Consider the following 17,229-nt stretch of genomic DNA (forward strand, 5'->3'; position numbering starts at 1 on the left):
AGAATAATACTTATAAAAAAAAATTTGTGAAAGTATCTAAGTAAGTATTTATAAGTTACTGCATTTGTATGGGAAGATATGAATGAGTTTTGGGATGGAATACTGCACAACCTTGGGAGTGCAGTGTATCCTTCAAACAAAACGAGTTCATATTTTCCCATACAAATGCAGTAACCTTTCTATTATATGGTCATTTTTTTAATTTTACTTAAGGTTTAATTATATAAACAAAATACACTACAAGAAACAACGTAAATGAATGAATGCCATATTCCAAACTAAATACACAAGCGCAGATTTGTCATTACACAATGACATCATTATTAATGTGCACATAACTCCACCCAGATAAATTTGAACTTAGTCACATGCTCGACATAACTTTCGAAAGAAAATGGCGTGTCTAGTTAAAATTGAAACTTGCAGTCATATTGTGAATGAATGTGCATTGCAACAACTTTCCATTTGATGTGGAATGAATAGATTTTAGTATTTTTATCGATTCTATGAAATTTCATGATTATAGACTGGATTTGTATGTGACAATTCTACATGAAATACATGGGATTGAAGAAGCTAGAGAGAAGCGTGTTGACATCTGCAAATGTGTTTCTGTCATTGAATGTTTAAAATCATAATGTGGGAAAAATATGAAGTCTTTCAATTGCAATTATCAAATAGACGCTATGGAATTTAATGCTTATTTCATTTTGAGTGCAGTAAGGAGGATGTAATTGCACTTATCATCGAAATTACAGCACAATTTCGAAATGTGTAATCCAGATTGAAAACCTATGACATGGCTCATGTAATTCGGATTTGCAGAATTAAGAAAAAACATTCTGAGGAAATTCAAGATGTAAAACTGTAAGTATATTTTATTTTGCCATTTTTATCACCAGCTAAAGAAGAGAGTATATGACTTGTTACTTGTATGTTATTTATAATGACCTTATATTGCGTCTGTTATATAATGTAGCTAACCTAAATCCATAACATTGTATCAACACAGAATGTGCCAAAGCAGCTGGTATGTGGCAGTCCATGAAACATCTGTTTTAGTTCATTGAGAAACAAATTTAAACAACCACAACGTCAAGAGCCTCTTACGCGAGTGTACATGATCTGTATACAAATCAAAAGTGCTGGCATATGCGTCCATTGTTTGTTTACAATAGAAAGTAGTTCCTTTATGCACATGAATGCTATATGTGTATTGTCGCGCTAGTTCAGTATCGGTAAATACTGAACAATTCTGACAATGTAAAGTTAACGGGGAAAAAAATGAGCATATAATAACGGCTCATATTGTCTGGTAAATCCCTGTTCGTTCAAAATTGTGGTAGAACTCGCCAAGAAATCTTCCAAACCCACAGGATCAGTAATCTGAAAACACTATTGGTCCTGTCAATAACCAACTGGTCCCACAATGGTCAATTCAGGTAGATTGAATACCAGCCCTTCGTAAGGTTATTTATAAAATGAATAACTGAACATAAAGTCAAACACAGAATAAGATATTTATATCATATGTCAACTTTATTAGATTTATTAAATTCAACATAATGTAATCAGTGATGAACAATCTGAATAGGAATCAGGATCCTCATCCACCAACTTTCATCAATGACAGAACTAGACCCAGGTTCTAAGGATGAGTATGTGGTATCCAGAATACAGCTGCTCATGAAATTAGGTCTGTGGAAAGATGGGTTCCAGCAGTGGGTTGGTGGAACTGGAACTGAATTAAATGCATCCACATCAGCAGAATGAAGCTGAATAGTTGTAGTTCATTTGGCTCAGTATCGTGAATGATATCCATGTCTGTAGTTCAGTCAACTTTCACTTCAACATCCAATTCAAACATCATCTGAACCATCTAGTTTTCTTTAAACTAATTAATATTTTTACTTATTGTATGTTTGTGATATAATTAGTCTAATGAGCAGACCCTGTCTCTTTACAAACGAACTCTTCCAAAACTCCAGGACAACATGGTCAATTACATGTACACAGACCATCATTTTTCACGATATATCGAACAAATAGTGTTGTATTGTACTAGATATTCATACAATTAGTGTAGAAATTATTCATGTGCAAAATGACTTCAGAAACTGTAACTAAATTATAAGAGTCTTACATGAAAATTCAATGAGAAACAGTCTTGGATATCATTCTCAATACTAAACTAAAGGGCCCCGAGTGGCCGAGTGGTCTAAAGCGCTCTTCGTTACGGATCACTGCCATCTCACCTCTGTCTGCGGCGGTTCGAGTCTAAGATTCAGCCAATGTGGGTATGTGAGAAAGCCTGCCAGTAGCTTCTCGTGGGTCGGTGGTTCTTTCCGGGGTTTTCTCTGGTTCTTCCTCCACCATTAATACTGGCCGCCATGTATAGCCTATCATGTGCTGCAAAATGGCGTTAAACCCCACAACAACAACAACAACTAAACTAAACGAAGTATAACAGTATTGTCATAGTTTTAGCAAGCATCCTCACTCAGAATCCATATTCCAATTGAATTCTGTAACATATTATTTTTGTTTGATAGTGTCATATTCTTTTGAATAGTTGTTTTTCCCTAACTGTGTTGCATTTTAGCCTCTGGTGGCTTCCAGGCAACCAAAGAAATCCACACTGACATCTGGAAGTAGCATCAGACACTGCATAGATACAGAAGAGTCTCTGAGTTACAAGCATCTAGTGTGCACAAATAAAATTCAAGTTATTTACCTTCTCATATCAAAATGGGTCACAAGAGGTCATAAGAAACATTTCACAATTATTTATTTTTCACTTGGAATTTAGTATTTCTTTTAACAGAATAAAAAATATATTAAATTTACTCAGTATCCCTAAAACTCCAGCTGTCCATATGGGCTAGCTAGTCATTTTTTGCCCCATTCCACCATGAAATTGGCTGCCAACAGACTGGCAGGCCAGCAGCAATTCTGCATGCTGCTGCCATGTTAGAAGTTCTCTTTGTCGTCTTCTGCCTGAACTGACAGGTGGAAGGATGGGGACATGAAAGGAGCATGGGGGCATCATTCCAACCAGATCCTCAGTGAACCATTCCAGTCTGCCAAAACCTATATGACATCATCAGTATGCCCCTGCTTCTGAAGACTTCATGTCACAAAGCCTCTATGATGAGAGGAAGACTGAACGGAAGTTGTATCCTCATCATGCACTCTTCATGTAAAGGGGTGGAACTACCCATATTAACAGCTTTTTAGGTTCCTCATTGAACTTGCCTAAGTCCACCAAAACCAAAAGGACATCATCAACCTGCTCCTGCTCATGTGGGGAGATAAGACTTTCTCACTCAAGTATCTCTGATGAGAGGAAGCCTGGGAAGTAGGTGTATCCTCATCCCACATCTCCTCATAGAGAGTGGTGAGACTCACCCTACAAGCAGCCCTTAAAGACAATAGGAAATACTGGGGTATCTAATTCCCTCAAATGCTCACATAGAGTGGCAGAACTGCCTATATTTGCAGACATTTAGGATGGGAATGGCTCTCAAACTTCCTAGATTGTCTGGTGGGAGAGGACCACATGTATCCTCATTTTTATTTGGGTCCACATGAGCTGATGGGTACATGACCTGCCACATCTGAACTGTTTAATGAAGGCAAGATGTGTGCAACCATGGTGTCAATAATGGGAATAAAGATTTGCTTCCCTGGAATGATGTCCACACATCTGTACTGATTCATAGGGATCAAATGGAATGGGGATTGCTGTTCTGATCCCCTTCCCATGTTGGATCAGGATACATATGCTCCTGGAATCAAGGAGTGCCTTCCGTGATAGAGTCCAGCAACTCTTCAGGCATATTATGTCTCTCATATTCATGAGAGATAGATTCCATATGCTACTGGGATCAAGTAGTTCCTTACTCTTCTTGGACTGAGATTTTACTTGTCAAACCAACTGGGACAATACTCATTTTTGGGGGGAAGAGGAAGATCCAAATACTCTCCTGAGATCAAGGAGATAAAGAATCCATACTCACCCAGAACATGGGGGGAAGACAAATGTTTCTTCCTCACTTTATAGGTGCACTGGCTCTCAGCTTGGTCCCAAACAATGTGAGGCCATAAACAACATAATGGACATCAATTCATATGCACTTTGTACAAGATGTACATCTGGGGTCAGTATCCCACAGGGCCTCCATGTGCCCACATTTCCACATATATTTGCAACATTCGTGAAAAGAAAAGTACTTACAGTGAAACCCCTCAAAATCCCAAACCCTTGGGATCCAAATTTTTGGGGGGTTTGAGAAGTTTTTGGTTTACAGAGGCCTTTAGGATGGAAAATGGTGGTTAGTACCTGGAAATTTGAATCAACATCATGAATTTCTCTACTTTTAATAAGAAGTCACATATTTTGTTACGTTTTCTTTCCAAACAACATTCTCAGTACACTATAAACAACAATATTCAACAAAAATTATATCAATGACAATATTGCTAACACCAACTGAAGGCAACACTTTTAATACATAAAAAGCAATTAAATAAATTCTTCTATTTCAATTCTTTCATATTTCAATTTGATTTAGTGTAATAATCATAAATGCAATATGCCCACTTGTATCCAAGTGTGGAAAATGTCAATCTATCATCACTGTTATGCCCACAAGTTTTTCTGTGAGAATGTAATTAAGTGTCAATTGTGTTTGTGTTCATACTTTTGCATAAGAGTTACCACTAGTAGCAAAACATGAACAATGTTCAACAAATAAATTCAGTTAATGCTTATATTTTTTTAACAACTTTTATGTAACCTCCATATCTCATCAGATACAATCTCAGGCAAAACTGAGGATTCAAATGGATTTTACTTTGCTATTTCTTCTGATGCATAACTCACCAGTTTTCCGACAGCTGCTTTGCTCTGCATGCATCTAAAAAGGCATTAAGAGCATCACGAACTTTCTGTTGAACAAAAAGAAAAGGAAAACATTTAATGAAAAATAATGATCTCTTCAAACAAAAGGAAAAATTCATTAAAATAAAATAAAATTTATTTTGCATAAGAACTTAGCAGTTGAAACGAAAGAACCAATGACAGTATACATAGGCCTCATAATTAGTATTTACAGATTATATTTTCTATACTGATGGTTATTATGGGTGAGGCTGAAATTTGACTGAAATATCCAAGTTCCATTTACTTCAGGTGAAACCATAATAACATTACAAGTAAAAGTTTATTACATCATCTGTAGCAAATTACATTCAAACTACATATTGGTTTCTATGTGTGCTTAGCAGCACCAAACAAGTGCTTGTCAATGCCCAACAAGCGGAAAATTCATTGGTGTCGATAGGATTTATTCAGAGAACACAAGAGAGGTTCCATTTAGACATTGGAGAGCGAGTCATGGGTCTTTGCAATTCTGTGCAGCAAGTCTTTCTATGTTAATTTTCACGATGATTATGAAAAGAAATTACAACTCTATTTTTACACATTACTACATTACGATTGTATTGCCAAAACAAATAAAATCAGTTCGTTTTTTGTGGCATATACCGTGTTTATCCTGTTGCTCACAGCAATGGTTCAGAACCTGTTATGTACTCTTACAATATTACTGAGCAGACCACATGAAAAAGGGAAGTCAGCAGGTGTTCATACCAAAGAAATAAAGAAGACAAAATCAAACAAAAATGCAATGATGTACACAAACTAAACAATGGTGGCTGTAAACACATTGAATCTGTATCCTATAGTCTTAAATGGTTAACTAGAGATGGTCATTAGTCAAATTATCAAAGATGCCTTCTGCCAGCATTGATACTCCCCATTTCTGTGAACTCTTAACATATAGACTATACCAGCTAACAATTATCCAAAGAAGTAAACAAAACAGAATCATAGAAAATATTAATGTTGATTCATTTCAGAAATTTGCTAGTAATGTACTAATTAAAAAAAACTGAGACCAAATTAGACAGCTTGTACGAGTAGTGGTTACTGAATATATGCATGTGTATTTCACTCCAAAAATGCAAACTATTATATATATATATATATATATATATATATATATATATATATATATATATATATATATATATATAAAATACAAAATTCTTACAAGATGAGATGTCTTTAGACAATAAATGCTATTAAAAACTAATAAATGATCAACTGCTACAATAAAATATTCATAAAGCTTTATCATTATTATTATTATTATTATTATAATAAACTTAATAATCACAACGAATGTCATTAGTGGGCACCAGTCATTGATCTTGTGAAGGAAACTATAAATGCTTGTGAATTTGATTTAAAAAAATCATTGTAGCAGAGTATGAAAAATACAGCTCTTCCCTTCACATTTGTCAAATTGTGGTTTGCTTACACAGAATTACACTTTGCCTGAAATTTGTAATAATATAAAGAGCCTAATTTTTCAAGTTAACAATAAGAATGATGGAAAAAATAAGACAATGTGGGAAAATCAGTACTTTGGAATGGATTCACAAAAGCTGGACACAACAAGCATTTCTGTGATCTAGATTTATTATACACTTATCAATTTTTACTCAAGAAAGAGCCAGAACTTGACCATCATATCCAAGAAGTAGGAAAATAATACCCTTCCATATCACGATCCTCTCAAACAAGGCTGGAACTACTTTTATCTCAAGGTATCCCAATTACAACTGAACAAGTGTAAACAATATGGCATAGCCTTACTTGACATGCAAAAAAAACGAGTAGCTTTGTAGCAAATATGCATTATCAAATTCCAAATATTTGTCCAATAACAATGTAAATAACTGTCAAAATAATGCCATCATTCCCATAGCCTGTACCCATCACAGCATCTCACAGTGTCCTGCCAGAAATAGTTCAAATGATATTAACCTGCCCTCATAAGGAAGCTTTCAATCATTCATCTGTTGAAATTTTCTGTGATGTAAAATTTGAAAACTACATGATAGCTGTAAATAACTTTTATGAATCTAATGTGCCCATACATCTAATAATTTGTGTAACTAACATTGACTATAGTGAAAATGGGTTTCACATGCTTCATTGATAAACTGTTTCCATGTGCACATAGTTAACACGTAACTTCATTCATGATTGAGGATTAAGTTTGTATTAAGAAGGCTGGAGTGTTCAGCAATTTGTTCTGTTTTTCGATTCAGTGTACTGATTTATTAAATTATCTGAGAACTGATAGGTATATAAACAGAATATCATTATCACAGTAATCTGATCTTGATTGCTAAATCACGTTTTGTTGTAAGCAACAGAAAATCTGGATCATAACTTATCTCATAAAGATCTGGATGTTCTGATGCTGACTTCTTGATATGATCTAGCAATCATGACTGCATTACTCTGTGTCTGTGTCTCTGTGTGTGTGTGTGTGTGTGTCTGTGTCTGTGTGTGTGTCTTCAAGGTGCAGTTCACTTACATAAAGTTGTCTAAATGAAAATCAGAATCTGTCAGAAGTGATCATAATGGCATAATTTGATGCTAAATATAGGAATGACTGTGCCAAGATTGGAATGACTGAGATATCTGTTCAGCAGTCATTTAATCCATTACCTCACAGAATGTATGGCTTTTTAGCCCTTCGATATACATGTTGCAAAGTTACCAAGTGCAGTGCACTATAAATAGAACACCTGTTACCTATTTGACTCCATACACATAGGCCTACCTGTTAACTGTTAAGCAGTGTAGTATATTTTACTTTTAACATCAATTCTAACCATTTTACATTTTTGTACACATATTTTGTATAGAAAGATTTAAAAGTAAAATCCAATCATTATAACTGTATAATTATTTTTCATGGAAGAATTTTTTGTGCTTTAAATTCTTGAGAGAATTCATTCACTGTCAAGTCAGTGAAGCCGTGTGACCAAACATAGCTGAAATGTCTCATTATACTCCAAATTTACAAGTTCTTTGCATCTACATCATTAAATCATCTGAATTTGATAATTTATAAAAACTAATTGTTACTACATCAATATCAGAGCCTTTACTTAAGTTACTTAAGTTTTCATAGTTGTGATTCTAATCGTGAAAACTCAAGTACGGAATGAAATCCATGGCCTCCATTTTGGAGAGTGGAGAATATGACCCAGTTACTTTAAATAGCGGATTTCGACCAGGTCTTAAACAACAACAACATGATCTGACATAATGGTCATTAACACCAATGAATGTAGTATCTAATAGGGGGTTTTCCCCGAAGGTGGCGCTATGAAAACCCACTCAAAATGGCTGATGTTTACAGCAGGCATCGAAAGGCGCTTCCATGAGAATGGTGTACAGGTGTCAAAAGGCGCTTCCATGCAAATTGGGCAGAGGCGTCCAAAGGCGCTTCCATAAGAATGGAGTAGAGGCATCAAAAGGCGCTTACGTGAGGTAAACGGTTAAAGATTTTTCTAGTTTTAGTAGTTACATTAAATGTTGAACTGGCATCATTTATACCAAAGCGACAGGATTTCTTATCAAAATGATTCCTGTCAAACTCTGCTGAGTGGTTTCTGAGAAGTCAATGGAAATGTTTTCTAATTTTAGTAATGATAACCATATTTGATTATGGATGGGCACTGTATACAACTAAGAGGAATTCATGCAAGCATTCCTTATGTCAAATTTGATCAAATTCTGTATAGCAGTATTGCATCTATGATTCGGTAAATGTTGTCACTTTCCCTCACTGAATTTGAAAAAGGGAGAGGTAATATTCTGATAAGGGAGCTTCCCAGTATGGTGTAAATTAAAATAAAATTAAAAATTTCATCGGATTAAAACAAAGCAACAACAACAATAATAAGTGTATTAAATGGATATAATGTGTTCTGTATATTACAATATAGCACATAATGCATATTATATGCTTTGTATATTACAGTATAACACAAAATACATATCATTGGTTCTGCATATAACATTATAACACTTGAAACTGAAATCAAAGTCTTAAGTTTCCTAATAACATTTTCTCTGCACACTTGCCATTAAAGAATCATAGCATGGGCTGCAAATCAACGTCACTCCTGTCTATTCCTATACTTGAAAAAAACAAGTTTCATGTATGTCCTGAATGTCACATGATACCTGTCAAGCTTGTAGTTTTAGGATTTTCTCTTAGTTTAACCAAGTTTCAAATCCTAAATCAGCTGTTTGTGAACTGGCAATTCAGTGTCAGTCTTGGGTCGTTGTCCTGAAATTAGTATTCCCATGTGTGACAGAATTTTCTTTGCCAGTTTTTACACATCTACTGCAAAGCATCTGATTTTTTTAATTCATTCCCAGCCATGTCTAAATTGAAAGAATATTTTTTAAATTTTGCACTGGATGGACCTTCTGTTGCAGTGCCAACATCTTTAGGCACAGCATCATTATCATCATATGATAGGTGATTAGCCTGAGGATTTGGTTGTTCACTGTTACTGTTCCTACTGACAGAAAATCTGCACTCTGACTGGTATTAATAGTATTATTGCTAAAATAATAAAAAGATTCTGAACTTTAACTGGTTTTGCAATTTGACACATTGTCCAACCAAGCCAGCCTCAGCATCAAACATGAACTTTCTTCACTTTTTAGCTTAGTAACCAATCAGAACTGAGCACATGATACACAGGAAATATGTAATTTGATTCACAACTACACACGAACAACTTATCCACTGAGAATAACAATCAGGATTTTTATATTTTAAAAAAATATTAAAAGAAAATATTGCATTCTTCACAAATAAATGTACAAAATTCTTATTTTCTGCATGACTTTACCTGCATAGAATTGAAAATTTTGCATGAAATCTTAAATAGTATGATGATGCAACCAAGACGCGATCCTCAACAATCATACTTAAAAAGTTATGCAAGGATTTTTACCTTTAATAATGATGGACCAGCTTTATTTGTACAAAAACTGAGAAACCTTTTTGCCAAGATGCTTTCTACAAAATTTTAGTTAAATTCAGTTTTCAGTGGTTCTGCAAAAATGTCATTTTAAGGTTTTCTATTTTTTAGTAATAGTGGCCATATCTAATGGCAGATCAACACCATTCATAAAATCTTTAAAAGATAAAATGCCAGAGTGCTTTCAGATAATTGTTTCAAATTCTTTTCAGCATAACTGAAAAATCACTTGAAGAATTTCTTTTGCTAATAAATTTTAGCAGCCACATCAATTAGCTGACTGAATCACACATATAGACTTGAAAGACCTACATTACAGGATGCTCTCTGCATGGTTTGCTTGAAATTGGTCTGGTGATTTTTTTTGTTGAGAACTTGAAAAATTACAATGAATACCAACAGTGACAAAGTCCACCAGACTCAGAACCATTCCATAAACTCACCTGGTATCATGAGCTTAAAAAACTTTTTAAAAAAATAAAAAAAAAAAGTACCAATTCAGGTTCTGTTGCAGTTGTGGAGTGATGTTTAGGTCTTGTAGTCTTCACAAAAAAGGTTAAGCATGCAGCACAAACTTCCAAGGGTATTTTTCCAGTTTTGATTGCCATCTCCACTTCTTCAAGGTTCAACATGGCCATGATGGTGCGAGGAAGGAAATAGTCCAGTTCAAACAGGGGATGCAAGACTGTGACAACCTTCTCAAATGGCCTAATTATGGGAAAATACAATTATATGCAATACTAGCTTTGATTTATAGGGTCAAATGGGTACAAAAAATATATTACAGTGGCAAGCACATTTCAAACTGGCTTCAATAAATAAACTAGATGTGTGTTAGAACTAATATGCCTGAATAGGAGAACAAAAAGTCCTAACTTAAAATAAGAAAAATTTCTATAAGAGCATACGAATCTAACTAGGTCGTCAACACAAGCTTACAAACATGTTGAGAAAATTTCACCTGTCTCCCAGAAGTGGCTTTTGCTTACCTACTGACAAGGTGTTTGTCAAAGCAGTTTCAAAGTCAAAAGTTCGACAAAAGCAATGGTGATCACTTTGGTCACATAAATATATCATTGCCTACCCCTCATCTGACCCCTACCCAATGATGGAGATGACTCAACAAATAAAAACTCACAAGTCATTTGAAAATAGTGCAAGTCCAGTGTGTTCTCAACAAGTTCACCTTTAGACAAATGACTACAATATGTAGCAAATTTCACTGCATTCTGTAATCAATATACAGAAAGTACTGTTATGTATATCTATATTCTGTGTTTAACTTTTGTCCATGATTACACATTGTAAGGGTCATTGGTAAAGAACATAATTATGTAATTAACTTTTGTCCATGATCATAGGTTATACTTTAAGATAATCATCATTTGTAAACATGTTTACTTGGATTTGAATCCAGGACCTTGATTTTTCCTTTGGAAAAACCATTGTCTATCTTATTATTTTTACATGTTTATAAGACATAAATAAGTTGCTTACTACAAAATTCTCCATTCCTACTTATTTTCAGTCTCTAAAATCATTGCTAAATGTGTTCAGATATAATTTTAGTGGAATCATTTAAAGTATTCAATGGAATTAAAAAGTGATCATTGACATTTTGAACTAAATTACTATTTTGAGACTATTGTGAATTCATTAAAGGACATTCTGGATTTCATTATTGTGATACATCAAAATTGTTGGCACATCAGCTCATCCAAGACTATTAGCACATCGGCACATTCAATACTGGAATTCAGAACATTATACTTCTGGACATGTGATAGAACTTTTAGGATTATTTAGGATTTAACTCACAATACTTTAAGTCCCTTTCAAATTTTCACTTTTTAGTCAAGGGAAATAAAATATTTGTTGAAGTTTACTAAACTTGATGGTGTTACTTTTACTGTACGTGTACTTCGTTTAAGACCCTATAGTTATAACTGTACTAATACAGTGCCACCCAATTATAACACCAAGGTTCGGGTCCATAAGACATAACCATTTTATGTACTGAACCATGCTATAACCAACCAAGTCAGCTGGCTGAAGAAAATGAGACAAACACCAACAAAATGGTGCGAGAGTGTGTGTGATAAAAGTGAGCACAAAAATAGATGCTTCATTTGCAAAGTTACCATCTTAAATCAATATATACTAAATATCAACTTGTTCCATATTAAACAAGTACTTAAAATAGTTGTTAAATGTTTAATATTGATTTTTAAGAAATTAAATCTGCAAAATAAGTGTAGTTGTTTAAATGTACTCATCAGTTGAATCTGTTTTTATCCATAATGATAATTCCACCAAAAATGTGCATAAAGAAGTATAATTCTATAATTTAAAAAATGTACTAGGTCCATTCAAATCCATTTGATTTCTTGCTATTACATTCACACAAATTTATGAAATGGGTTTCTTCCCACTATGTTCATATTTGATGGATGTGATCAAAGTGGCTTATTTCTGACCAAAAATAAAATGCACCATTCAGAAACAGAGAGTTTGTAGAAAGAAACATGTATTTAGGCTTGAATAGTACAAGTACTTCAGGTGAAAAAGGTCAAAGGTATTGACCTAGCAACGATCTTATGATGAGAATTTAGCAGGTGTTATGTACATGTAAATTGCCTGAACCAAGTTTGGGAGCAAACCATTCAATGTGTGGGTTCAGAGTGAGTTTCTAAAAAAATGTTGAGTCATTCTCAAAACAACAAAGGAAAAACGTCTGTAAAACCAGAATTCATTGACACATTGGTTTTATAACTCTGGCTTTGATACACTGCAGAAAAACAGGGAGAATGGTTATATTAGACAATATCTCCACCCTTACAGGTTGAATGGTTTTGTTCCAATAAGTGTTGGCACTAGAAAGACAGTTCCCTGAGGACTAAATATGATACACATATTTTCATTCATTAGGTATATTAAGATAAGATGGGTTAAAAGATTGCTGGAAAAGGAAGATGGAACGTGGCAGAACTTAGTCAATACAACTATACTCAGAAATAAAAAGGGTATTTGGAATTTAGGGAGAAGGAAATTAGAAGAATTTAGTAAGTTCATTAAAAACAGTTTTTGGAGAGATGTAATTTTGGCAGTATCTAAATGGAAAGAAGAACCGCAAAGTCCTAACGAGTATCTATCCATGAGTATTTTAAATTTTGTCCCCCCTAAAATGATTTATCAATACAAATCCTGGGCAGAAGCTGGTTTTTAAATTCTGAATGATCCAGTAGATGATCACGGTAATTTAATACCTTTTGAGATAATAAAACAAAAAACTGGAAGCGACGATTTCTTCAAATACTTCTCCTTAATATCCAGAATTCCTAAAGCATGGAAAGATGCCATAAAAAACCACCTAGTACATAATAATTTTGATAAGCAGGAGGATAAAATAACGAACTTGCGAAAACAAGATTCACTCAAGTTTGTTTACAAAGATCTTTTACAGGAAACTAAAAGGCAACACACTGCGAAGCAAGAAACCTGGATGCAAGTATCTAATAAAAACATAAGTAGTGAGGAGTGGTCTGATATATATAGCCGGGCAAAATGCTGTACCAAGGATACCAAGTTGATCTCTTTTAACTTTAAATTAATCCATAGAATAATTGCTACTAATGGTTTTCTTAAAAGAATTAACATATTTGATGACAACAAATGTACTTTCTGTAACAGTGAAACTGAAAGTATTGAGCATCTCTTTTATGACTGCAGTATTACTTCACAGTTTTGGTACCGTTTTATTGAAGTTTTTGCACCTTTTTGCCCAAATATTGTACATCTGTCCAAAAAAGAAACATTTTTAGGAAGTGAACAACTGGACAGTTTGGGTAATGTTCTGCTTATTTTGGCAAAATATTATATTTATATTTGCAGATTCAATATGAAAAATCCTTCTATTTTTGCTTTTAAGCAAATAGTTGCAATGCATAAGAACATTGAAAAATACACTATTAAGGTAAATAAAAAAGAGGACCAATTTCTTCAAAAATGGACCTCAACAATGAACATTTAACTTGTCTCTGACTTGATGGTAAACAGGAACAAAATAATGTAATATCACAAAGGCCATGTCACCTAGATTGTGTGCCATATGCATGTGTATATGCGTGTGTGTGTATGTGTGTGTGTTTTCTTTTTTACTTTCTCTGTAGATTATATTTATTATCCCTAGATTATCTGATAACCAGAAATGTTTGATTGTAAGGTGACCCTGGGATGGTTCCCCGACCACTGGTCAACCTATTATGGGGTTAAATTATAAAAAAAAAAAAAAAAAAAAAAAAAGAAGAAGAAGAAGGACAGTTCCCTGTGTATATGTGAATGATTTAAAGCTAGAAAATAAATAGGGTTAAGATAAGGGGTGGGAGATCTTTTACATGTGTAAAACTGCTAAAATATTTGGTCCATAAACTTATTTCAGCAGGTATTTATGACAGATGATTGAGCAGGCATCAATAACCTATTATTTTCTTGTGAATAGTAGGCAAATTAATTGATTTGAAGCTTTTTAAAACCACCATCTTGTTTGCTTGACTTGTGAACACTATATCTCAAAGCTAACTGCATTTGTTTAACTCTGGACTTAATCCAACCCAGGGATTCAAGCTTCTTGTTTCTGTATCCCGTTATCTTTAATAATCAACACTTTGACCCCTATTTGTTTCAAAAAATTATTGAAATTATTGTTAAATCTCATGAGCCATGCTATGATCATGTTTTATCTGAATTCATATATGATCGCTTCACCAAAATGGTAGTTAACTTTTTATACATTAGTTTTTGTACTTCGAAAGTAATTTCTTCATGAATGAACAAATATAACTTTTGGGAGCCACACCACAATCATGTTATATCTGAATTCATGTTATAATGAAGTGTGCTATAGCAGGGTTACACTATAGATGCATATTTAGAAATCTGGGGATAGGGTTTACAATTTACAAGGTTTTACAAGTATTAGCACCTGCAAGTACAAAATATGATAAAGTTACATGACTTCATGCTTTTAATAATGTTCTGACTTCAACAATGGTTTTTCATACAGGATTTGTGTATTTATTATGTACAACAATTTCAATACAAACACTTTAAAAGCAGTCAGTAAACATTTTCATTCATTTCTCAAACAATTCAGCACTGAGGGATCCTGAAATACAAAACTATAAGACACTTTAAGGATTAGCATGCAGATATCTAATCTTGAAATGTCACCAATTCAAAAACAATATATACTATTAACTGTAGATGTTATGAATATCAACATTGTGCTTAATGTTTGTCCATGATTGTAGGTTGTATTTTAAGATGAAAATCTTTTGTAAATAGAATGTTTACAAAGCTAACTTTTGTCCATGATTACAAGTTATAAACAGAATGTTTACATGGTATTAAGTTTGGAACATTTTAAACACAGTCTTGTTTAAAATTAGACTGGAATTTTCCATTGGAAAGATTCACATCTAGGTCAAGCAAAAATATGTATAAAATGGGATTTCATAAAGAAGTAATTCATTCCTGTTCTATATCAGACTGTCTGAATCCATGATCAGAGACTGAAGTTGTGTTGTTGACATTTGATATAATGAGAAGTTATTTATTTAATATTCTTTTGGAATACTGATGACTATTGGATTAACACATTGCTTTCGATTTCTGTGAACTTATTTAAAGATATTCTAGATTGCATCAATGTGTTCTATCAGGACACTCAAGACTACTGGAATGCACTCAGAACATTCTTTATTTAGGATTCCTTTGAATTTAAATCACAATATTGTAAGTATCTACTGAATTTTCACTTTGTACTGAGAGAAATAAATTCCATGCTGATTTTACTCACACTGTTGGTCACTTTCATTTTGTTACATAGTTTAAGACCTAGAGTCATCACAATATTAGCCCACCTCAAGATTTTTGTCACTGCAAACTTGACCTTTGGTTTTATGACCCCTAAAATATAAAATCAGCTGCTTTCTCATCTTAAGTGCAAGCAACCAAGATTTGTCTAAGTATTGTATGATGAACTCAAGGTATCCTGCAAAGCCATTTTTTAAAATTTATCTCTTAGTTGCCCATGTCAAACCTACTGATCGAAAACTAAAAGGAATTTTTAAAAATCTACATGATAAACCTCTTGAATAAAAACTAAAAAAGATTTCTATATGTCAGCTATACTTGATCCAAAACCAAGTGGATTTAAAATTTCTACATGTCAAACCTACTGATCCAAACTAAAGGGATTTAAAATTTCAACAAAGATACATGTTTGTCAAGGTGTGTACCATAACATTCCAGTTAAAAATTTGCAATGAAACTTTTTTCTATTTTTGGCCACTATGACCAGGACCATTGACCTGTTCACCCAAAAGCTTAGAATTGTCTTTCAACTACAAGGGTAGAAATCTACCATGTTTGGTCAAGGTATAGTCTGTGGAACTTAAGTTATTGTATAGAAAACATTTTTCTATTTTCCTGCACTGTAATCTTGACAACTGACCTAATGAACCGAAATCAATAGGTGTATTCCTTGTTTCAAGTGCAAGATATAACTTTAGCATAGTAATGGTAGATCATTCAGGTATAGAGAAAGTTAGATGGACACATGGATGTAGAACGTCAATACTCTGCAGTTTGCCATACATACAAGATCAATCTTGATGATTTAATAAATGTGGGCAAAAAAGATTTAATCTGTTTTGTAGCAGTCTCAAAATCTCATGTGTCTATCTGAAGTGCTTTTCTTCTAAACCATGATAACTGTTTTCATCACAGAAGTCCAAAACTGTGAAAAACATTAAAATAAATTACTGGAATGGTATGGAAATCAAAACAGGTCACACATATGACAATAATACATTTATGAAAATTTCATTAGTCTAACTTCAACAGTTTTTAAGCCTGGTGCTAAAAATATCTTGGCAGGAAAAAAAGATAAACAACAGCAGAATAATATGCACCCTGCTCTCAAAGCAGGATTATAACAAAATCCATTTTACCAGGAATAAAAGCTGTGGACATTTTTTTAAAAAAAAACACATTTACCAGGGTGGAGACAATTTTTGCTTATTCCTTCACTCTTTATATTTTATGGTAGGCACAGTGATGGAGCACAACAGTGAATTCATGTTTAAAAAATATTTCAAGCCTAATGATTTTTTTACTTTGAAACAGTAATGTGAAATATGCTGTGAAAATGTACCATTCTATACTGATGTCTGCCATGTGAGAAAAAGTGATTACATTTTACAATTCCCTGCTGAAGCTGACAAGGACTAAAGACAA

General features: G+C 33.6%; 1 protein-coding gene across 1 annotated transcript in view; it reads right to left on the reverse strand.

The window, feature by feature from the left end:
* Positions 1-17,229, reverse strand: part of LOC149786037 (E3 ubiquitin-protein ligase rnf213-alpha-like) — a 143,317-nt gene that overhangs the window by 39,480 nt on the left and 86,608 nt on the right. The window contains exons 13-14 of the mRNA XM_089978106.1: positions 10,425-10,638; positions 4,886-4,950 (exon numbers count right to left, since the gene is read on the reverse strand). Coding sequence (XP_089834232.1) covers positions 4,886-4,950; positions 10,425-10,638 — 279 coding nt within the window. The remainder of the gene's footprint in view (positions 1-4,885; positions 4,951-10,424; positions 10,639-17,229) is intronic.

This window comes from Sinohyriopsis cumingii, chromosome 12 (assembly GCF_028554795.1).
Source record: "Sinohyriopsis cumingii isolate HCF-2022 chromosome 12, ASM2855479v2, whole genome shotgun sequence".
Classification (NCBI taxonomy): domain Eukaryota; kingdom Metazoa; phylum Mollusca; class Bivalvia; order Unionida; family Unionidae; genus Sinohyriopsis; species Sinohyriopsis cumingii.